General features: G+C 45.1%; 1 protein-coding gene across 4 annotated transcripts in view; it reads left to right on the forward strand.

Annotated features, from left to right (window-relative positions):
- Hecw2 (HECT, C2 and WW domain containing E3 ubiquitin protein ligase 2) overlaps positions 1-16,920 on the forward strand; it is a 294,060-nt gene that overhangs the window by 236,375 nt on the left and 40,765 nt on the right. For all 4 annotated transcript variants that reach the window (XM_057758416.1, XM_057758415.1, XM_057758417.1 and 1 more), the window contains 3 exons: positions 101-210; positions 12,259-12,379; positions 13,809-13,922. In XM_057758416.1, the coding sequence (XP_057614399.1) occupies positions 101-210; positions 12,259-12,379; positions 13,809-13,922 (345 nt within the window). The remainder of the gene's footprint in view (positions 1-100; positions 211-12,258; positions 12,380-13,808; positions 13,923-16,920) is intronic.

The raw sequence follows: 16,920 nt of genomic DNA on the forward strand, positions 1-16,920 counted from the left end.
ACAGAGATCCTCCTGTCTCTGCCTCCCGAGTGCTGGGATTAAAGGCGTGTGCCACCACCGCCCACCTAATGTCTCTCTCCTATTTCTTGTCTTTCCCCAGCTTGTTTGAGGAAGAGATAATGTCCTATGTGCCTCCACACGCCTTACTCCACCCCAGCTACTGTCAGTCCCCGCGAGGCTCCCCCGTGTCATCTCCCCAGAACTCACCAGGTGAGTCTGCCTACAGTGCATGGGAATTCTCTGAGAAGCGCAAGCAGGGGTTGCTCCACTTACAGGTACACACTGCATAGCATTTGCTGTCTTTTTAAGGAACTGGCTTCCTTGTGAGTTCGTCGGCTGACGGATAATAAATAGGAGGGTGAATGTTAGCAGTGTAACATAAGATGCGTCCTTGGAAGACTTTCTTGGAAACCCAGCCTGCAAATAATGACACCTTTGGCTTAGGCTTGTCCCCAGCTCGCTCTTATAACTCAAATTAACCTGCTTCTATGTTCTGCGTTCTGTCTCGTGGCTTTTACCTTTTCCCAGTACAGCAAATCCTACATACTCTGAGTCTGGTTAGCGAATCACCCTTCTTCTTCCCAGAGTTCTCTCTCTTCCTGGAAATCTCGCCTCTCCTCTCCTGCCTAGCTATTGGCCATTCGGCTCTTTATTAAAGCAATCAGAAGGTTCCTTGGCAAAGACGCATCTTCACAGTGTACACAAATATTCTGCAATAGTATAATGCATCCTGCTGTAGAATTTGCTTTTCATTTTGCTAATGCCTAATGTTTCTTGGAAAATATTAGGCACAAAATACTAATTGAGCTTTTTTGACTTAAAGTTTGGTTGAGACCAGGAGGTGGTGGCACACATCTTTAATCCCAACAGTTGGGAGGCAGAGGCAGGTAGATCTCTGTGAGTTCGAGGTCAGCCTGGTCTATAAGAGCGAGTTCCAGGACAGGCTCCAAAGCTACAGAGAAACCCTGTCTCGAAAAACCAAAACCAAACAAACAAAAACAAAAACAAGCAAAAAAAAGTTTGGGTTAAGGGTACAGTTTGGATTGACAACAAAGACAATGTCTCCACTCTCAAGAAATAATATAGAATTTAAATTATTTGCTATAATGGACTTGGGCATTTTCCTTCTGTTGTATGAGATGGTGCGGGGAGATGAATGGACAGATGGAACATGGTGATAAGGGAAAACATATCTGAGCTCTGTTCAAAGAGACAGTTGTGAATTAAGGGGCCGTAAACGGCTGGACGAGCAGGTGATATACGTGGAACTTTGCAGAAGTGAATTTTTAGGGAAGACAGCCACAATGTTGACAAACTATGAACTGTATCTTTATCTTAGGTAGTGTTGTACAGACTTCTGTATAATTTAAAGCTATTTCAGTCAAAATCCAGACTTCAGGTGTGCCCGAAAGCTACGGTGCTCTTTCATGTGTGACACATGTCCTCACACCGTGCTCTGATAGTATAGCTGCCGTCTAATTGAACACCGCGAACAGGAAAAGCCCTATTAATTCATCCACGTAACGCAGATTTATTGAGCATCCAACTCTGAGCCAAGCACCGAGCCAGACCGTGGTGGTTTAGAGATGAATGGTATGGTCTCTGCTTTTGAAGGGCTCGTGGTGAGGGAGTGAGTCAGCGGAGACTCTGAAGCCCAGTGGGCGATGCTGTCATGGTGAGACATCTGGAAACACAGGTGTGGGAACAGTTGTCCAGGGAAGATGAAGGTGGCAGGTGTGGGGCAGCCTTGAAGGACGGGTGAGTGACTAGAAATTTGCCAAGCAGAAATTTAGCTGGGCGATAGTGTTCTTGCTTAGCCCTGGGATTGGTCCCTCGCACTAGCTGTGTGGAGGAGGCGGGCAGGGAAACAGAACTCTGGAGAACTAGAAATTTCCAAGATGAACCGAAGACAGAAGGACGTTCTGGCTAGACAGGTGAGCACGCACTGAGCATGGACAGAGCTGTGGAGAAAGAGCAGCCGTGGACGGCAGTTCTCAAGATTCAGGCTGGAAATCCAGGCCAGATTGGGGTCTTTCCATGTGACCTACTCACTACAGACCCTGCTTTGGCAAAGGTCCTTAATAACTTCATGAATTTCAACCCAGTGGCCTGTCTTTGGACCCCATCTTGAGCATCTGGCTCTGCTCTAACCATGCTTTGAAAACTGACCTTTGGTGAAACCTCCGAAGCTCTACAAAATCTAAAATGCCAGCGATATCCGATTTTATGAAGATCAGTTTGATGGCAGGAGGGAAGATGACAGAGTTTAAAGAACTGGAGGCCGAGCAGTTGCTTGAGAGAGGGTCACGTGACATATGGTAAAGGACTGGACTTGAAAGGCAGTGGTGAGGGGGAGACAGGGACAAAGAAATGGGACATGTGACTCGCTGAGATGTCAGGACCGAGCCCAGGTAAGGAAAAGCTGAAGCAGGTCAGAAGGTCTTCTTGCCCACGATGCCCAGCAGATATCGGTGCCACCTGCCAAGAAAGCAAGAGGATTTAACTTAGAAATGTAAACTGAGTGTGACTCGTTGCGAGTTTTAGTGAGACATTTTGGGGGCTCCCAATCTGAGATACCCAAAAACAAGTGGGAAATGCAGTTAGGAGATACCAAAGACAAGTGGACCATACAGACTGACAGCAAGAACTTGCGTTTCCTGAGAACTGAAGCCTGGAGTGTAGAGGAAGCATTGAGAAGATGAAGCAGGATGATCACGTGGAGAACGCTAGTATCTAAGGGCCGTGCTAAGGTGGAGGGGTGGATCTGGGGTAGAACTAGGAACATTCTTCCACAGGCGTCCATTTTCAAGGAGGTGTGGTTAATAGAGCCAAATACTGAGAGGACTCAGGAAGAAGGAAGTCCTAAGAGAGACCACGGAATGTGAAACTCAGCTATCCCTGCCAAAGGAGGCTCTCGAAACCAGTGGACAGTACGTGGGATTGTGCCGGGTACAACGTGGCGCGTGGAGCTGGGTGGATGCCACGAGTGTGGAATGCTCTCTTTATAAAGTGCAGTTGTCCCCAAGACAAAGTTGGACGGTAGTCAGAAGCAGAAAAACTGAAGGAAGGGACTCTCGGCTGGAGAAGCTGGAGGTGTGTGCATGCAAGTCTCGGGGGTGCCGATGGAGACAGAAGCCGCTGCCACTGCCGTCAAACCTTTGAGAAGGCGAAGGCTACCGTATACCACAAGTGGAAGCACAGATCAGCATTGGAGCAGTTAGAGACACGTATGTGGATGACACACGAAAGAACATCACCGTCTGACACTCCAGCTAGGTTTAAAGGTGTAGGGGGACGTCAGGATTCATGGCTGGCCTCAGTGAGTTCTTTTTATCAGTGGAGAACCTTTGGGTCAGTGTATCTCCTGCCAGAACTTTGAGTTTCCTTTTGTAATAAAAATAGATATAGTTATAATCGCCTCACTTTTGGCTTTTTTTTTTTTTTGGCAGCAGCAGTGGGGGATACCTTGCACTGTAGATATCCAGTAAACATTAATATTTTTTCTTTCTTTCTGGAAATATGTACAATAGTACACTTCGTCCCTCCATGAGCCGTTCATTGCTGGCATATATGAGTCCATTTTTTCTTGGCGTTGAATCATTTGGAGAGGTCTTTGTCTTCAGTAAGATGTCTGGTAAAGCTGTCATTGGGCTATCTATTTTGTCTTGCTGTTTTATGATTAAGCAAGTGGAGCCGTTTGGGATTCGTTCACGGCAGCTACATCCTCATTTTTTTAGGTCTTTTTCAAGGTTATTCTTCCCTAAGAAAAACATAGACCCCCCCCCCCCCGCCAGAATCTGTCTTCTGAGCCCTCACACAAGCATGCTCTTAGAGACCGCCTGAGTGTCCTCTCGTCCTGCACAGACATTCCAAATGGTGACAGACCTCACATCTTCCCTTAGCATCCCAGATGCACACAAATAGTGTGTTCTGGAGACTCAGGGTTAAACATTTTCCAATGACATGTGTAATCCAGCCATATCTAAATTGCTAGCCGTGTTTCTGGTGGTTTTAATTTGCAGGAAAAAATCATCTCCATATTCTTGGTGGCTCCGTCCCAGCAGGCTTGGTTTGGTGTTGAGATGGGGCGCACTGTCTGATGGGGTGGAGGCAACCGTAATTGATACCCCATGAGCAGAGCCAGGCCTCACTAACCTCCTTCCCCTGCGGAGGAATCTCTGTTCCTGAGAATGATTTCTGCTCCTTCCAGGCCCTTTGCTGGCTGTGGAAAATCAACATTTCAAAAATAACTTTTTAAGTGGCCTGGTCCCATTCATGTGACTAGAATTTTACCCATTTTAATGGTTTGAGAATGGGATTGTGAAAATTATGACAATAATAAATTTTAATGCTCTTCACTCTGAGTGCCCAGGAACCTGGTAATCTTTCCATATTTTTCCTCATCCCGAGCACATTTGCATGTCTTTTCGAGAGAAGAGGGGCTTTGGAAACTCTGACTCACTGCTTTCTGCGGCTGTGAGAGTGTTCACCTAAAACTCGTCAAAATTTTGGAATGTGAAGGCTTATTTTTCTAGGGCCATAATAACGCCAGTCCAACCTCAGCTGTGTCCCAAGGAAAGGATCTCTGCAAACACCGCGTGGTTTGCTGTGCCAAATAGGTAAACCAGCAAGTTTGCCTCAGGGCACATCTCTGGGAATGTAGGTGCAATGGCACCTGATTTGTCTAATATATTGGAGATTTACTTTCTGGTCTGCATTTTCCAGGGGATTAAAACGAGGTGTCAATGGCATGAGAATTTATTTAGCACCACATTTATTGAAATCCCTCATGCATATTATTTTTCTCCGTGTTTTCATATTTGTGGCACATGGAGGTGCTGCACGGTGTGTGTAAGGGCTCACTGGGTCTGAATGTGGTTCACAACTGTGGTGGCGTCACCGGATCTGGAGCGGTTGGAGCTGCAAGCAGCGTGAGGTCACGGGACTCACAGCCCTGAGGAGCCTCCTGGGTCTTCATCAGGGTCGCCTCTGTGGAATAGACCATGAGAGGTTTATTTCCCTTTAAAGGATCTTTTCATGAATTCTTGAATATTACTGGCCACGGATGTTACCTTCTCTTGGAGACATTTCTCTCTGTTCCTCCCTAACCCTCTGTTGACAGAGTTTCTGTCCCACCCGGCTGTCATTCAGTCCCAAAGAAACATACAGAGGCCTACATTAATTATAAACTGATTGGCCTATTAGCCCAGGCTTCTTATTAACTCTTATAACTTATATCAGCCCATAATTCTTGTTTGTGTTAGCCACATGGCTTGGTACCTTTTTTGGCGAGGCATTCTCCTCTTGCTTGCTCTGTGTCTAGGTGACAACCGCAAACTGAATCTTTCCTCTTCCCAGAATTCTCCTGTTCTCAGTGCCCCGCCTCTACTTCCTGCCTGTTTGCCTCACCTATACTCCTGCCTGGCTACTGGCCAATCAACATTTTATTAAACAAGTACAAGAAACAAATCTTTACAGGGTAAAACCATTGTCCCACAGTAACCCTCCTCGTTCTCTTCCCCCTCTTCTCAGTACTGTTATGACTATTATTTTTATCGTTTTTATTCTTTGAAAGGTTTATACATTCATATAGTATGTATTGATCAAATCTAACCACCAGTACTGTCTTCTGACTATCCCTAGTACCCTCACCCACCTCCCTCTGAGTTTCATGTCCTCTTTGTATTTTTGTTATTAATAACCCCCTGAATCCAGTTAGTGTAGATAGTTCATTTTTTATTAATCTTCATTGTCCTCATCCCTGGAACTGCCAGGGTAGGATGTCTATTATTGGCATACCCTTCAGCGTTCCCTTTTTAATAAGTTACTTCTTGGCCAAGTCTGGAAAACCGCAGTTCTCAATCTGTTTTCAGTAAATAGCCGGGACCAAGACTGATGGGTGGGATCTGCAATCGCAGCTACTTCGAGAGATGGCGAGTTAAAGTTCTACCTCCCAAGTGAGTTCTAGGGTAACCTGGGCAACTTAGTGAGACCTTGTCAAAATAAAAATGAAAAAGTAAGCTGAGTATGCAGCTAGATGATAGATTACTTGTCTGACAAATACATGAAACCCCACATTTAATCCCCAGAATCCCCCCCAAAAAAGCAAAAAAAAATATGTGGAAAATTAAGTAGTGTGTATAGGAATATCCATAGATCTAAGGCTTTTGCTACTCTTGAAAAATAGGCAATAGATATGAGGACTTACATATTATGTTTCATCTAAACTATGCCCAGGGTGCTCCCACTCTAAGAACATTCTACTGTGCTCCAGATAAGACTATCTGGACATTGTTGTGATGCTCGTTGGCTTGTTCTGTGTTACTAATGAGGAACTGAGGTGACATATTTGTACACTGTGTGAGGATGTGTTGCTGTGATTGGTGAAATCAAATGCTGAATGACCAATAGTTAGGCACGAGAGGATAGGTGGGACTTCCTGGGGGAGAGAGGAGGAGGAGTCTAGGCACAGAATTCACCAGCAGATGAATAAGTTGGACACACTGTTCACAATGGCAGAACTTAGACGACTAGAGACAGGTTGATTATATTATAAGGACTAGTTGAGGCCAGGCCTAAGCTAAAGACCAAGCTTTCATTATTAATAAGAAGTCCCCATGTCATTATTTGGGGGCTGGTGATCCAAAGGTAGTTCAACAAGAAAGCTTGCTATAAGGGATTGAGGGGAAAGTGTGCGTGTGTGTGTGTCTGTGTGTGTGTGTGTCTGTGTGTGTCTGTGTGTAAAAGGAACCAAGGAAGAAGTGAGCCTCTAAGCTGTGCTAGGACCGAGGCCTAGAGTTACATAGTCAAGGTTCAACTCCCTTCAGAAAAGAGCATAAATCCAACCGGATTCCAGGATCCAGAAGCAGAAAAACACAGACTTCTCCAGAATTTGATGCCAAAATTTTTCTGGTGTCATCTGAGATACTTTGTCAGATAGAGTTTTATAGTTGGTAACTGTGCAGTGTTGTATGGAAAACAGAGAGGGTACGAGAGTTCCTAAGATCTACCTAGCAGTGACGAAGAGAAGCAGCCGTAAGAGCTGTTACGGAAAAAACATGTTCCCGCAAATATTTAACATTGTACTCATCACCCACGAAGTCCGTTCTCCACGGGGTCACTTGCTAGAAGCAACCGATCTTTTTCCATGCAGTTCCCTTTGGTAAGAGCTGAGAGCAAGGGCCTTCGGGTGCCGTTGTGGTTACCATACATTTCTCTCAGCTCAGCCTTCCAAGAACATTTTTTTGGTTTCTAGAACGAAATCTTTCCCGAGAAGCTCTTGGCAGTTGAGCCTGATTTGTATTGATTATATGACAGCTGGTTTGGGGTAGGGTGGCTCATACCTAGAATCCCAGGCCTGGGAAGCGGGGAGGCAAGACGATTTGAAGTTTTTCAAGTCCCAGGCCAGCCTGGGCTATATAGCAAGACCTTGCTACCCTACTTCTCAAAATACTTACCCATAAACAGACAGTTTTGTAAGTTATGTTAAATAATATATTAGTAAAATTTCTGGTTTTCTTTTTGAATTTACTCTAATAACACTATCCTTTCCCAAAACAAAATTAACCCCTAAGAACTAATATGGATAATATTTGTTCAGAACTATAGATGGTCAGAATGCTAATCATACTTTACAGTGAGGAACCCAGCCTTACGGCCACTCCTGAAGCCACTCCCACGAAGCCCTAGTCTGTTTCCAATATATGATACTTAGCTCCCTGAGTCTGGCATCCATATTAGAGCCAGATTAACCTCTGGAATTATGTAGCTCTTTCACTATTAATTTTGTTGAAAAACTGTTCATGATCCGTGACTTCCTGTTTGGAAGAACGACGTCCTACCACTTAGCCTCAGTTGCAAGCCCATGTGGGATCCCGTCCTTGTCTGTGTTGCTTGCCCACCTCCTGTCTGTTCCTACTGGGTCCCTCAGACAGGTCTCTCCTGGACTACCTAGCTCATCTCCTGGCTCACAAGAGAGTCTGTACTCTACTACTAACCTTTCAAATCCTGCTTCAAAGCCCTCTAAAAAAAATCCCACCTCCTGCACGTGTGTGTTCCCCCATCTCTCTTAATAAGTTTCTTACCTATAGGTTCTGAGCTCTGTGTGGTGGTGCATGCCTGTAATCCCAGCACTTATGCCCGTTACAGAGTGAGTTTGTTTACTTATTTATTTATTTTTGGTTTTTTTTTGTTTTTTTTTTCGAGACAGAGTTTCTCTGTAGCTTTGGAGCCTGTCCTGGAACTAGCTCTTGTAGACCAGGCTGGCCTCGAACTCACAGAGATCCTCCTGCCTCTGCCTCCCCAGTGCTGGGATTAAAGGCGTGCGCCACCGCCGCCCGGCTACAGAGTGAGTTTGAAGCCCCAGCCTGGGCTACATGAGACTTGAAAACAAATACAGAAATTGACAAAGGCCAGCAGTACTTACTGTTTACTGTCATTTTCAGTGAATTATATGTGATGATTTTTTTTATAGCAGAACTATTAGCAAAGGGATGCTCACCTTGAACCATTGCTGTTCCAGGCTCTCTATGGTGAAGTCCCTGAGCTAGAGTGTAAGTGGAGGCAGAGCTAACTTTTCATTTATCTGTATTGAGAGTGACGGGGTGCATGGTGGGACTTCCCACATCCTAGCTCAAGTTATACAGGTGTAGTAATTACTTCTTAAAGTCGTCAGCTAGACGAATGATGTTTCTTTTTGAGGCTATAAAGAGTTTTCATTCAGTCTTTGAGCTTTGTTTCCTGTTTCCCATCGACGACTCCTGTTGATGCAGATTTGTTGTGGCTACTTTCTGGGCTTTTGGGTGACAGCGTAGAGCTCCTTGCAACTTTCTTGGGTGTCCTGAGTGGCCGAGTGGTGTGTCGTCTTGACCTCCAATCCACCCAGCAGCAGCCCTGTGCTCCCGTGGCTCCTGTGGCTCCCGCAGCTCCTGCGGCTCTTGTCCATCCGTTTGTAGAGCACACAGGCAGCCGCTGCCCGGTGTGAGCTACTGGACGCTGCCCACATGTCTCACGGCTTTCTGTTGAGCTTGCTTTCTGTAAGCCATTCTTCGGCTTGGCTGCATTTTGGAGTCATTTGGAGAGCTGTAGAAAACACGTAGGCCTGGATCCTGCCCCTACAGTTTCTGATGTCATGGTTTTGGGAGTGGCTTGCCCTTTGGAATTTTTTAAAGTTCCCTCAGAGACTCTGACTTGCCCTCAAGATCGAGTGCTTAGGATTCTCTTTTATTTCCTGGATTTTGTAAGGTTGAGTTTATTTGTTTTCTTCATGACTTAACTCTAAGCCCTTTGAAGGAAAGGTTTATAACTCTGCAGACAAGCCTCCAGACTGGTCAGGAGCCGGTCTTGTGACTATCCATCCCTGAAGCTCCAACATGTTTGCCTATGTGTTGAGGATGTATGTCCATAACATGAACAGCCAGCACACGGAGGACTTCTTGTGATCGACACGGCACAAGGTCATGCACGCACGAACCTATCTCATCCACAGGAATGAACTGATCTCTCGCGCAAACTCAGGAGCTCTCCTGTCCAGGGGCTGTAGAGAGCATCCGTGACTGTCACATCCAACTCAATATTCACAAAGCGTCCTGTGTCCCTGACTACCAACATCACCCCCCCCCACACACACACACACACACTGCTTTTAGCATCCAATAGACGGTGTCAAACCCCAAATTCCTGTTCCTGGCGTACGATGTGGGCGCGAAGCTGCTTCCTCGTTTTCTTCCATCAGAGTGATGATGGAGACCTTAATGGCCCCTTCAGAGGCTCTGTGTGAGGATTTCTCAAGACTCCCCCTATGGAAAGTGCCGCAACATCCCCAAGGGATAGCAGGTGCTTATCCGACAACAGCTACCATTATTATTAAGAAACGCTGTTATCATCAGAGCTCCCCATTCCCCACCCCCCTTTGCTTTTCTACTGGTGCTAATTTGTGTTTCCCATGCGCGGGGGTTCCTCTGAGTCACCCACACTCCTGACTAGTTCTTATCCCCTCAGGCCTCAGTTGCTGTCTAAACTCCTAACTGCTTCTCCGCCCTTCCGTCCTCCTTCCTCTTTTCTGCCCTCCGCCGAGAATTTCTCTAACCAAACCCCACTTTGGCACTCTTCCCTTTCCTCAGTAGTCTATAAAGGAGCCCCACCCCCATTCCCTAACACCAGCGGCAGGATTTTTAAATCTCCCTTCTAACTGACTTCAGCCCTTGTCTCTGCGGTATGCCCTCCATAGCATCTGAACACACACTCAGTATCTAGTCCCATTCTTCCTGCTGTGAACAGGTATAAAATTCAGATTCTTTTTTAGTCACAAGTTTAGTGGTACTGAATCTTCTCATTGTTGTGACCAAATACCAGACATTAAGGAACTTAAGACAGGGAAGGTTTATTCGGGCTTATAGTTAGAGGGGATACAGTCCGCTGGGTCTAGGAAGATGTGGTGCCAGGGGCAGGTGGTGGCTGTTTTTATTGATTGCATCCTCAGTCAAAAGCCGAGAGATGGATCTCAGGTACGAAGCCCTCTTCTTTCTACACTCTAGACCCCAGCCCCTGGAATGGTGCCACTCACATTTAGGGTGGGTCCCCCCTACCTCAATTAACCAGAACTAGAAATTCCATCGCCGACTTGCCCAGAGGTTTGTCTCCATGGTGATTGTAGATCCTATCCGCTTGGCAATTAACCACTTAGGCTCCAATTAAGCTCCTCCCGGAGGTATTTTCCATTTTGATCCCTATACACACACACACACACACACACACACACACACACACACACACACACTACTTCTCTGTGACATTATTATTATCTCCTCTACCACTGGTCTCAAAGGCAAACACCTAGGCGATCAGATAGCCCATGCCCCTGAGTGGATGCAAGGAAGTGAAGTCTGAGGAAGCAGCCACCTCAAGGAGGCTCAAGCCAGTTGTAAAATTTCTCCTAACTTTCAAGAGAAAAACATGTGTTTCTTTAACTTGAAATCACCTCACTTTTAAATGCTGGCGATGAATCTAGTCATCTAGTCTTTTTTTTTTTTTTTTTAATATGGGGGGAAACAAAGTAGACATTTGAGACTGGATATAGCCCCAGGGCTATAGTTTTTATCTCCTCTGTTTTAGAGACTGTATCCCTTCTAGTTTAAGACTTAATTATTCAATATGTTTTATTTCTGTCTTCTCAACCAGGATATCCGTTGTTGACTATAACACAAGACTAGCAGTAATAAATAGCCATCCTAGCTAACTCATTTGTTAAAGAAATTTCTGCTAAGTGGGATGGCCCAAGCCTGTAATTGAAGCCTATAATTGAGGCACAGGCAGGAGGATGGAAAACTCAAGGCCAGTCTAGGCTAAGTAGCAAGCTTCTGTCTCAACAGAACAAATAACACACACAACACATCAAAAAAAAAATCACATGGGACTCGAATGCTGTGTAAGGAGCGAGATAGGAATTTGTTTCTGCTTCCTTTCATTGAGTTGGGAAATATTTCATGGAAGCAGCTGGTGTTTATTTCATGTGTCCGTGCCTGATTCCTCTGGTCATCCCCAGTCTAGCATTCCAACACTGTGACCTAATCACCTGGGATATATGGATTTTTCTGTGGAAAAAGGAAGAAACCATGTTATATTTACACCTTATTAATAATGCTTTATTAATAATGAATGGCATACTTTTAATCTATAGCTATTGGCAGTACTCGACACATTGGAAATACAGTAAATACTAATACTGCTTATTCTTGGTGCAGCTCCAAGATATACATTCCTCCCACAATTCTGTTTTTAGATTAATCTCTTATCCTACAATATAAAATAAGTGTAATTGTATTTCTAAGACCGTTCTTAAATATACTGCATATCTAAAAACACTTTCGCCGGGCTCCGTGCGGCTTCCTTTAGAGTTTCCATGATATCGTTTCTTGTGCAAGCAAAGATAATCCGTCCTGACTAGTTATCCTTAGGCATGAATAACTCTTTGACTCATTCTGGTTTGGATGGAAAAGGGGAACATATCTGAGAAACAGTGAGCTTATTTGGTTGCTTAAACGGGATCTTTATTCTCAGTCAAAAAGCAACCAAGGAGAATTTCCCCTAAGACCTTCCTTAAGCTCTACTAAGGCCTTCACTGGTGGAGCAGGTGGAGGAGGGGTGATGCCTCGGTTTTTTTTGTTTTTTGTTTTTGCCAACTTGTGGCAGTCTTTCATGGTCTTGGGACGATGCTGGCACAGGGCACGGATCCAGGTTGTCCTTCTTTGGTTGCTACAGGTACTCAGCGTGCCAATGCCCGGGCTCCAGCCCCTTACAAGAGAGATTTTGAAGCCAAACTGAGGAACTTTTACAGGAAGTTAGAAACGAAAGGATATGGACAAGGCCCCGGAAAATTAAAGTAAGTAGAAATGACGCAAACCACGTGGTTTAGAGATGATGGATGGGTAGGAGCAGTTGCGAGTTTGAAAAATTGGGCGTCGCATGAGTCTATTTTCGTGGGCATGATTCTTTCAGAAATTGTAAATTACACTCTAATGACATAAAATGTTCAGGAGTTAAATGCTAGTAAGTTGTGGTTTCCAGTCAGGCTAGGCCTGTGTAAAACCATAGGCAAAATTCAAAATTGATGACTTTTTCTCTCTCTCTGTTGGCCTGATATTCGTGAGATGTGTCATTATCACAATGTTTTATGCCACGTGTTACTAGTTCCGGGCCAACATGAGCACAGGATGATGACCAGCCCGATTCGTTCTGTGAAACAAACCTCACTTGTACAACAGAACCTGTCGTAAACACTGTGCCTGCCTCTTTAGCCACCTCCCTTGCTTGTCCAGAGATCTTCTCATCCCCGTGTGCACCTCTTTCCCGTCTTCCTACCTCTGTGTCCCCACTTGAGCTCACTGTCCCACCTGTGAGAAGATAGGGGAGGGACGGTCACCTTGTACCCTGAGAGCCCAGGGGAGGTCCAGCTCCCATGGTCACTGCCCCAGGCACAGGAATGTTGGCTTGGTCAATTCCTCTTTGACAGACCTCCAAACACATTGGCCTAACCCCAACTCCATATCTCTCTGAATTACTTCTCTCATATTTGAATTACCAAGATCTTTATAAGTTCAGGCTCCCTGTCATGTCCTTGTTGCTGCTGACATTAAGGGTAAGTTGATACCTGCAGAAGATGGCTTCAGTTGTCGTCATCACAGGAGATTGTCACACGCTTCACCCATTTCTCTACCCCTTAGGAAGTCTCAAGATTCACAAAATATTTAAAATCAAGTATAATTGTAAACTCTTTTGCTTTGCATCACACACATACACACACACACACACACACACACACACGCCCGCCCTCCTGGTTCTCATTCGGCATGAGTAATTAAATTCCATGCTTAGGTGCATTCCAGACTTAAAAAATTACCTCATAGTGCTGTTCTTTCTTTAGTAAGATATCTCTGTCTCTCCCTGTCTCCCTCTCCCTTCACTACCCTCCCCACCCCGTGTGTGTGTGTGTGTGTCTCTGTGTGTGTGTTTGTGTGTGTGTGTGTCTTATGACCACTTCCCTTCAGGGATCTATGTCTTGGCCACTCAGAAAGGACTCATGGAATTTTTTCACAGGTCACAAGGTTTACCCATGATTCTCTCAAGTAACTTTTGCTCTTACTGTGAAAGAGTTAGAGCAAGATGTGTACTCAAGTGCAGATGGCAATGGCATTAAAGCAGCTTCCCTCCTCGCCTAGTTGATTGTGGCAAATAGAAATCATATGGCAAGAAAGATAAGGCACAGGAAGTAATCTCTTAATGTACTTTTCCAATCGCCTCTCTGCGGACAGGTTAATTATCCGAAGGGACCACTTGTTAGAAGATGCTTTTAACCAGATTATGGGCTACTCCAGAAAAGACCTGCAGAGGAATAAGCTGTACGTCACCTTCGTTGGGGAAGAAGGGTGAGTAGAACAGAGAAGTGGTCAATGCAACACAGGCTGTGGCTACAGAGCGGATGTTTCTCCGCATCTGTGGTTCCCAAAACAGGAAGTCCTTCTGGCAGGAAGTGTGGGTCTCACATGCTTAAATATTTTGTCCTTTTTTTTTTTTCTCCACTTCCCCTGGTTTTTAAATCATTTGACATAGAATTTTTTTTTAATTAAAATAACTGTTACCTGTAATTCTTTGTTTCAGTTAGAAGGCCAGTATGGTTGTTTGTTTTTTTTTTAACCGCTCCATCTTTTTTGAAGGGGAAAAGTGGAACTTTGAGGGGGAGGGAACAGGAACTATAGTTTACATCTTGTTCTCCACCCCGGTGCACTGCGTGGAATGTGTGTCACCTGTTAAATAAGCCCCCTAGTTCAGACCAATCCTGCCGCTCTGCCGGGAAGTGCCCGCAGCAACCACACCAATGCCTTTGCTCTGTTTTCCCCACCCCCTTGGGAGGGCAGCATACCTCCCCACAGAACCACCTCTTGTAAACAAACCATGCACCCTGACTCCTCCTTGAGTGTGCTCATCTAGATAAGGGTTGGGAAACAAAGGCCTGGGGCTCCCACACTTGAGTCTGCTGCACCCCAGGTAGACATAGTCTTTGTTAATAGATTGCCTTAGACTGAAGCTTGCCTCCCTTACAGGCCCCTCCTTCTTCCTACCTCAGGACCCAGAGCTTGGTTTGTAGCTTGTAGCTACTAGACAGGATTAAAAAAGGCCATGCCCAGCCTTAATACCTGGGGAGGTGCCCAGTCACACAGCAACTTGATATGCCTTATTTTATTGATACTCACCGGAGACCTGCTCTTTCCTGGATAGAGAGAGAAGAGGAGGGTCTTGGAAGGTGGGGGTGGGAATTGGGAAGGGAGGATGGGGGTGGGGAGCCTGCCACCAGGAGATAAAATGAATAGATGAATATTTTTTAAAATGCCACACAGTCATCCAAACTCTGGTTGTGTTCTGTTTGACACTGTTGACTTGGGTATTTGTTTGTTGAGCAGTGCTGAGGAGCTGGGAGCCTTGCAGATAAGCTACACCAGCTCTCTAAGGTATATCCCTAGCCCTTGTCTAGATTTTATTTTGAGAGAGGCTCTTAACAAAACGCTCAAGCTGGCCTCGAGCTTAGTCCATAGCCTAGTGAGATCTCGACCGCCTTGTAACTAGGATTTCAGGCCCGTGCTACCAAGCCCAGTAGTGCAGATCACTTTAAGAACACCCCATTGAGTCTTACCCGGTAGTGAAGAAGGTTAAGGAACCATAGTAGCGATAGCCAACAACTTCCCTCCTCTCCCAGCCCTGTATGTGGTAAATGGAGGTTCAAAGCGCATCATGACTGAACCTGTTCATGAAACTAGAGAACAGCAAAACGAAGCCCCAAGCCCAAGCCTCAAGTCTTTCTTCTGATACCCTTGGACCAGACTGGGATTTAAGAAACACTCCTCCTTATCTTCAGTCTGCCCGTGTCCCGTTTTTTGCCCCCCTTGGAATGCATTTTAGCGTTCCAGATAGTGACTGAACGCATGAAGTTTGGGCTTCAGCCTACCCGAGACTTCAGCCTTCCGTGACTAATGTTGTGAGTGCACTTGGAACCCGTGTTAGTCTGTTTAAAGATGCAGGTGCGCGGCTGAAGACGGAGACAAGTGTTGTTATCCTCCTCCCTGGTATGCAAGAGATGCCAAGCATTTCCTCACAGGATGAGTCTGGTTTAGGCGAGAATATTTTCTTCTCCCCGAACTCCAGCTGCCTTCTTTTATTATTAAACCACAGACTTTTTTTTTTTTTTTGACACATGATCTTGCTATGTTGCTCAGATTGGCCTTGACTGTTCAAGCAGAAGTGGCCTCAGCCTCCAAAGAGCTGGGAACCGGGTCCGCAGATGTCCATCAACACTTCTGGCTTGGGCCACAGTTTGTCGAGATCTCAAGCATACACTTCAGAAGCCCTAGTGGATGCGTTTGGCTAGAACAGATGTTTGTCAGGTGTGATCATCCTGAGTGGTCCCTACCATGTTCTGAACCGATGATATCAGTTCCAAGCAGAGCTAGAGTCCTTTCTGTTTGATGACCACTAGTGATCAAGTGCATCCTGCCGTCACTTGTCTACTTCCTATGAAACCAGAGGGAAGACAGAGAGAGGATGCTTTGGGGGTGGTCTCAGTTGTCAACAACAGTCCCTTAATCTGCTCCCTCTCTGTATGGTACTGACACTGAGTTTCTGGACTCAGGCTCTATCATGAAAGTATCCTTTAGATGGAATGTAAGATACAGGTCCTGTATTCCAGTTAGGGTACTGAGAATACATTGGCTGGCTTTGAAAAATGAAAACAGAAACTCAAAACTACATGAAAGTTAAAAAAAAAAAAAGACTTTTCAAAGAATGGCTATCACAGTAAAACATATTTCTCTCTAGGTTATAAAAAATGTTTACATTTTCCCATTGAATTTTGGAAATGGAACTCTTCTGTTTCTCCAGATTCGGTGCTATCAAATTATTTAATTATTTTTTTTAAGTTCTTTGAGTTTAAGCCTACTCTTTGGCATTTAAAAACATGTCTGTTGTTCAGACATTGATTTCTAGTTTTTCTCCAGTGCCAAGGTTCCTTGAAGAAAGTGTTGATTCTAGGCCTTGACTCTTGTATACAAGAAGCATATACAAGATGGAGCCTGAAGTGCCTCCCAGTGCCTTCCATAAAGTAGGGAAGCCTCAAAACCACAGGGCCCAGGAGCCAACAGAGTCCCCAGTGACCAAAGTAGGAATAATTTCAGCTACAAAACGAATAAAAAGGAATATTGAACTGTCATTCCAAGTGATTGAATATATGATCACATGAGGAAATAGTTGGGAGAAAGGAGAATTTCTCTGAATAACTCAGGAGAATTTCATGAGTGTGACTTGGATAGTAACTGTTTCCCAAATAATACAGGAAGGGCAAGGGGGCAGAGAAGCGAGTTGGTTTTGTTGAAGCCT

The sequence above is a fragment of the Chionomys nivalis genome, chromosome 26, assembly GCF_950005125.1.
Source record: "Chionomys nivalis chromosome 26, mChiNiv1.1, whole genome shotgun sequence".
Taxonomy (NCBI): domain Eukaryota; kingdom Metazoa; phylum Chordata; class Mammalia; order Rodentia; family Cricetidae; genus Chionomys; species Chionomys nivalis.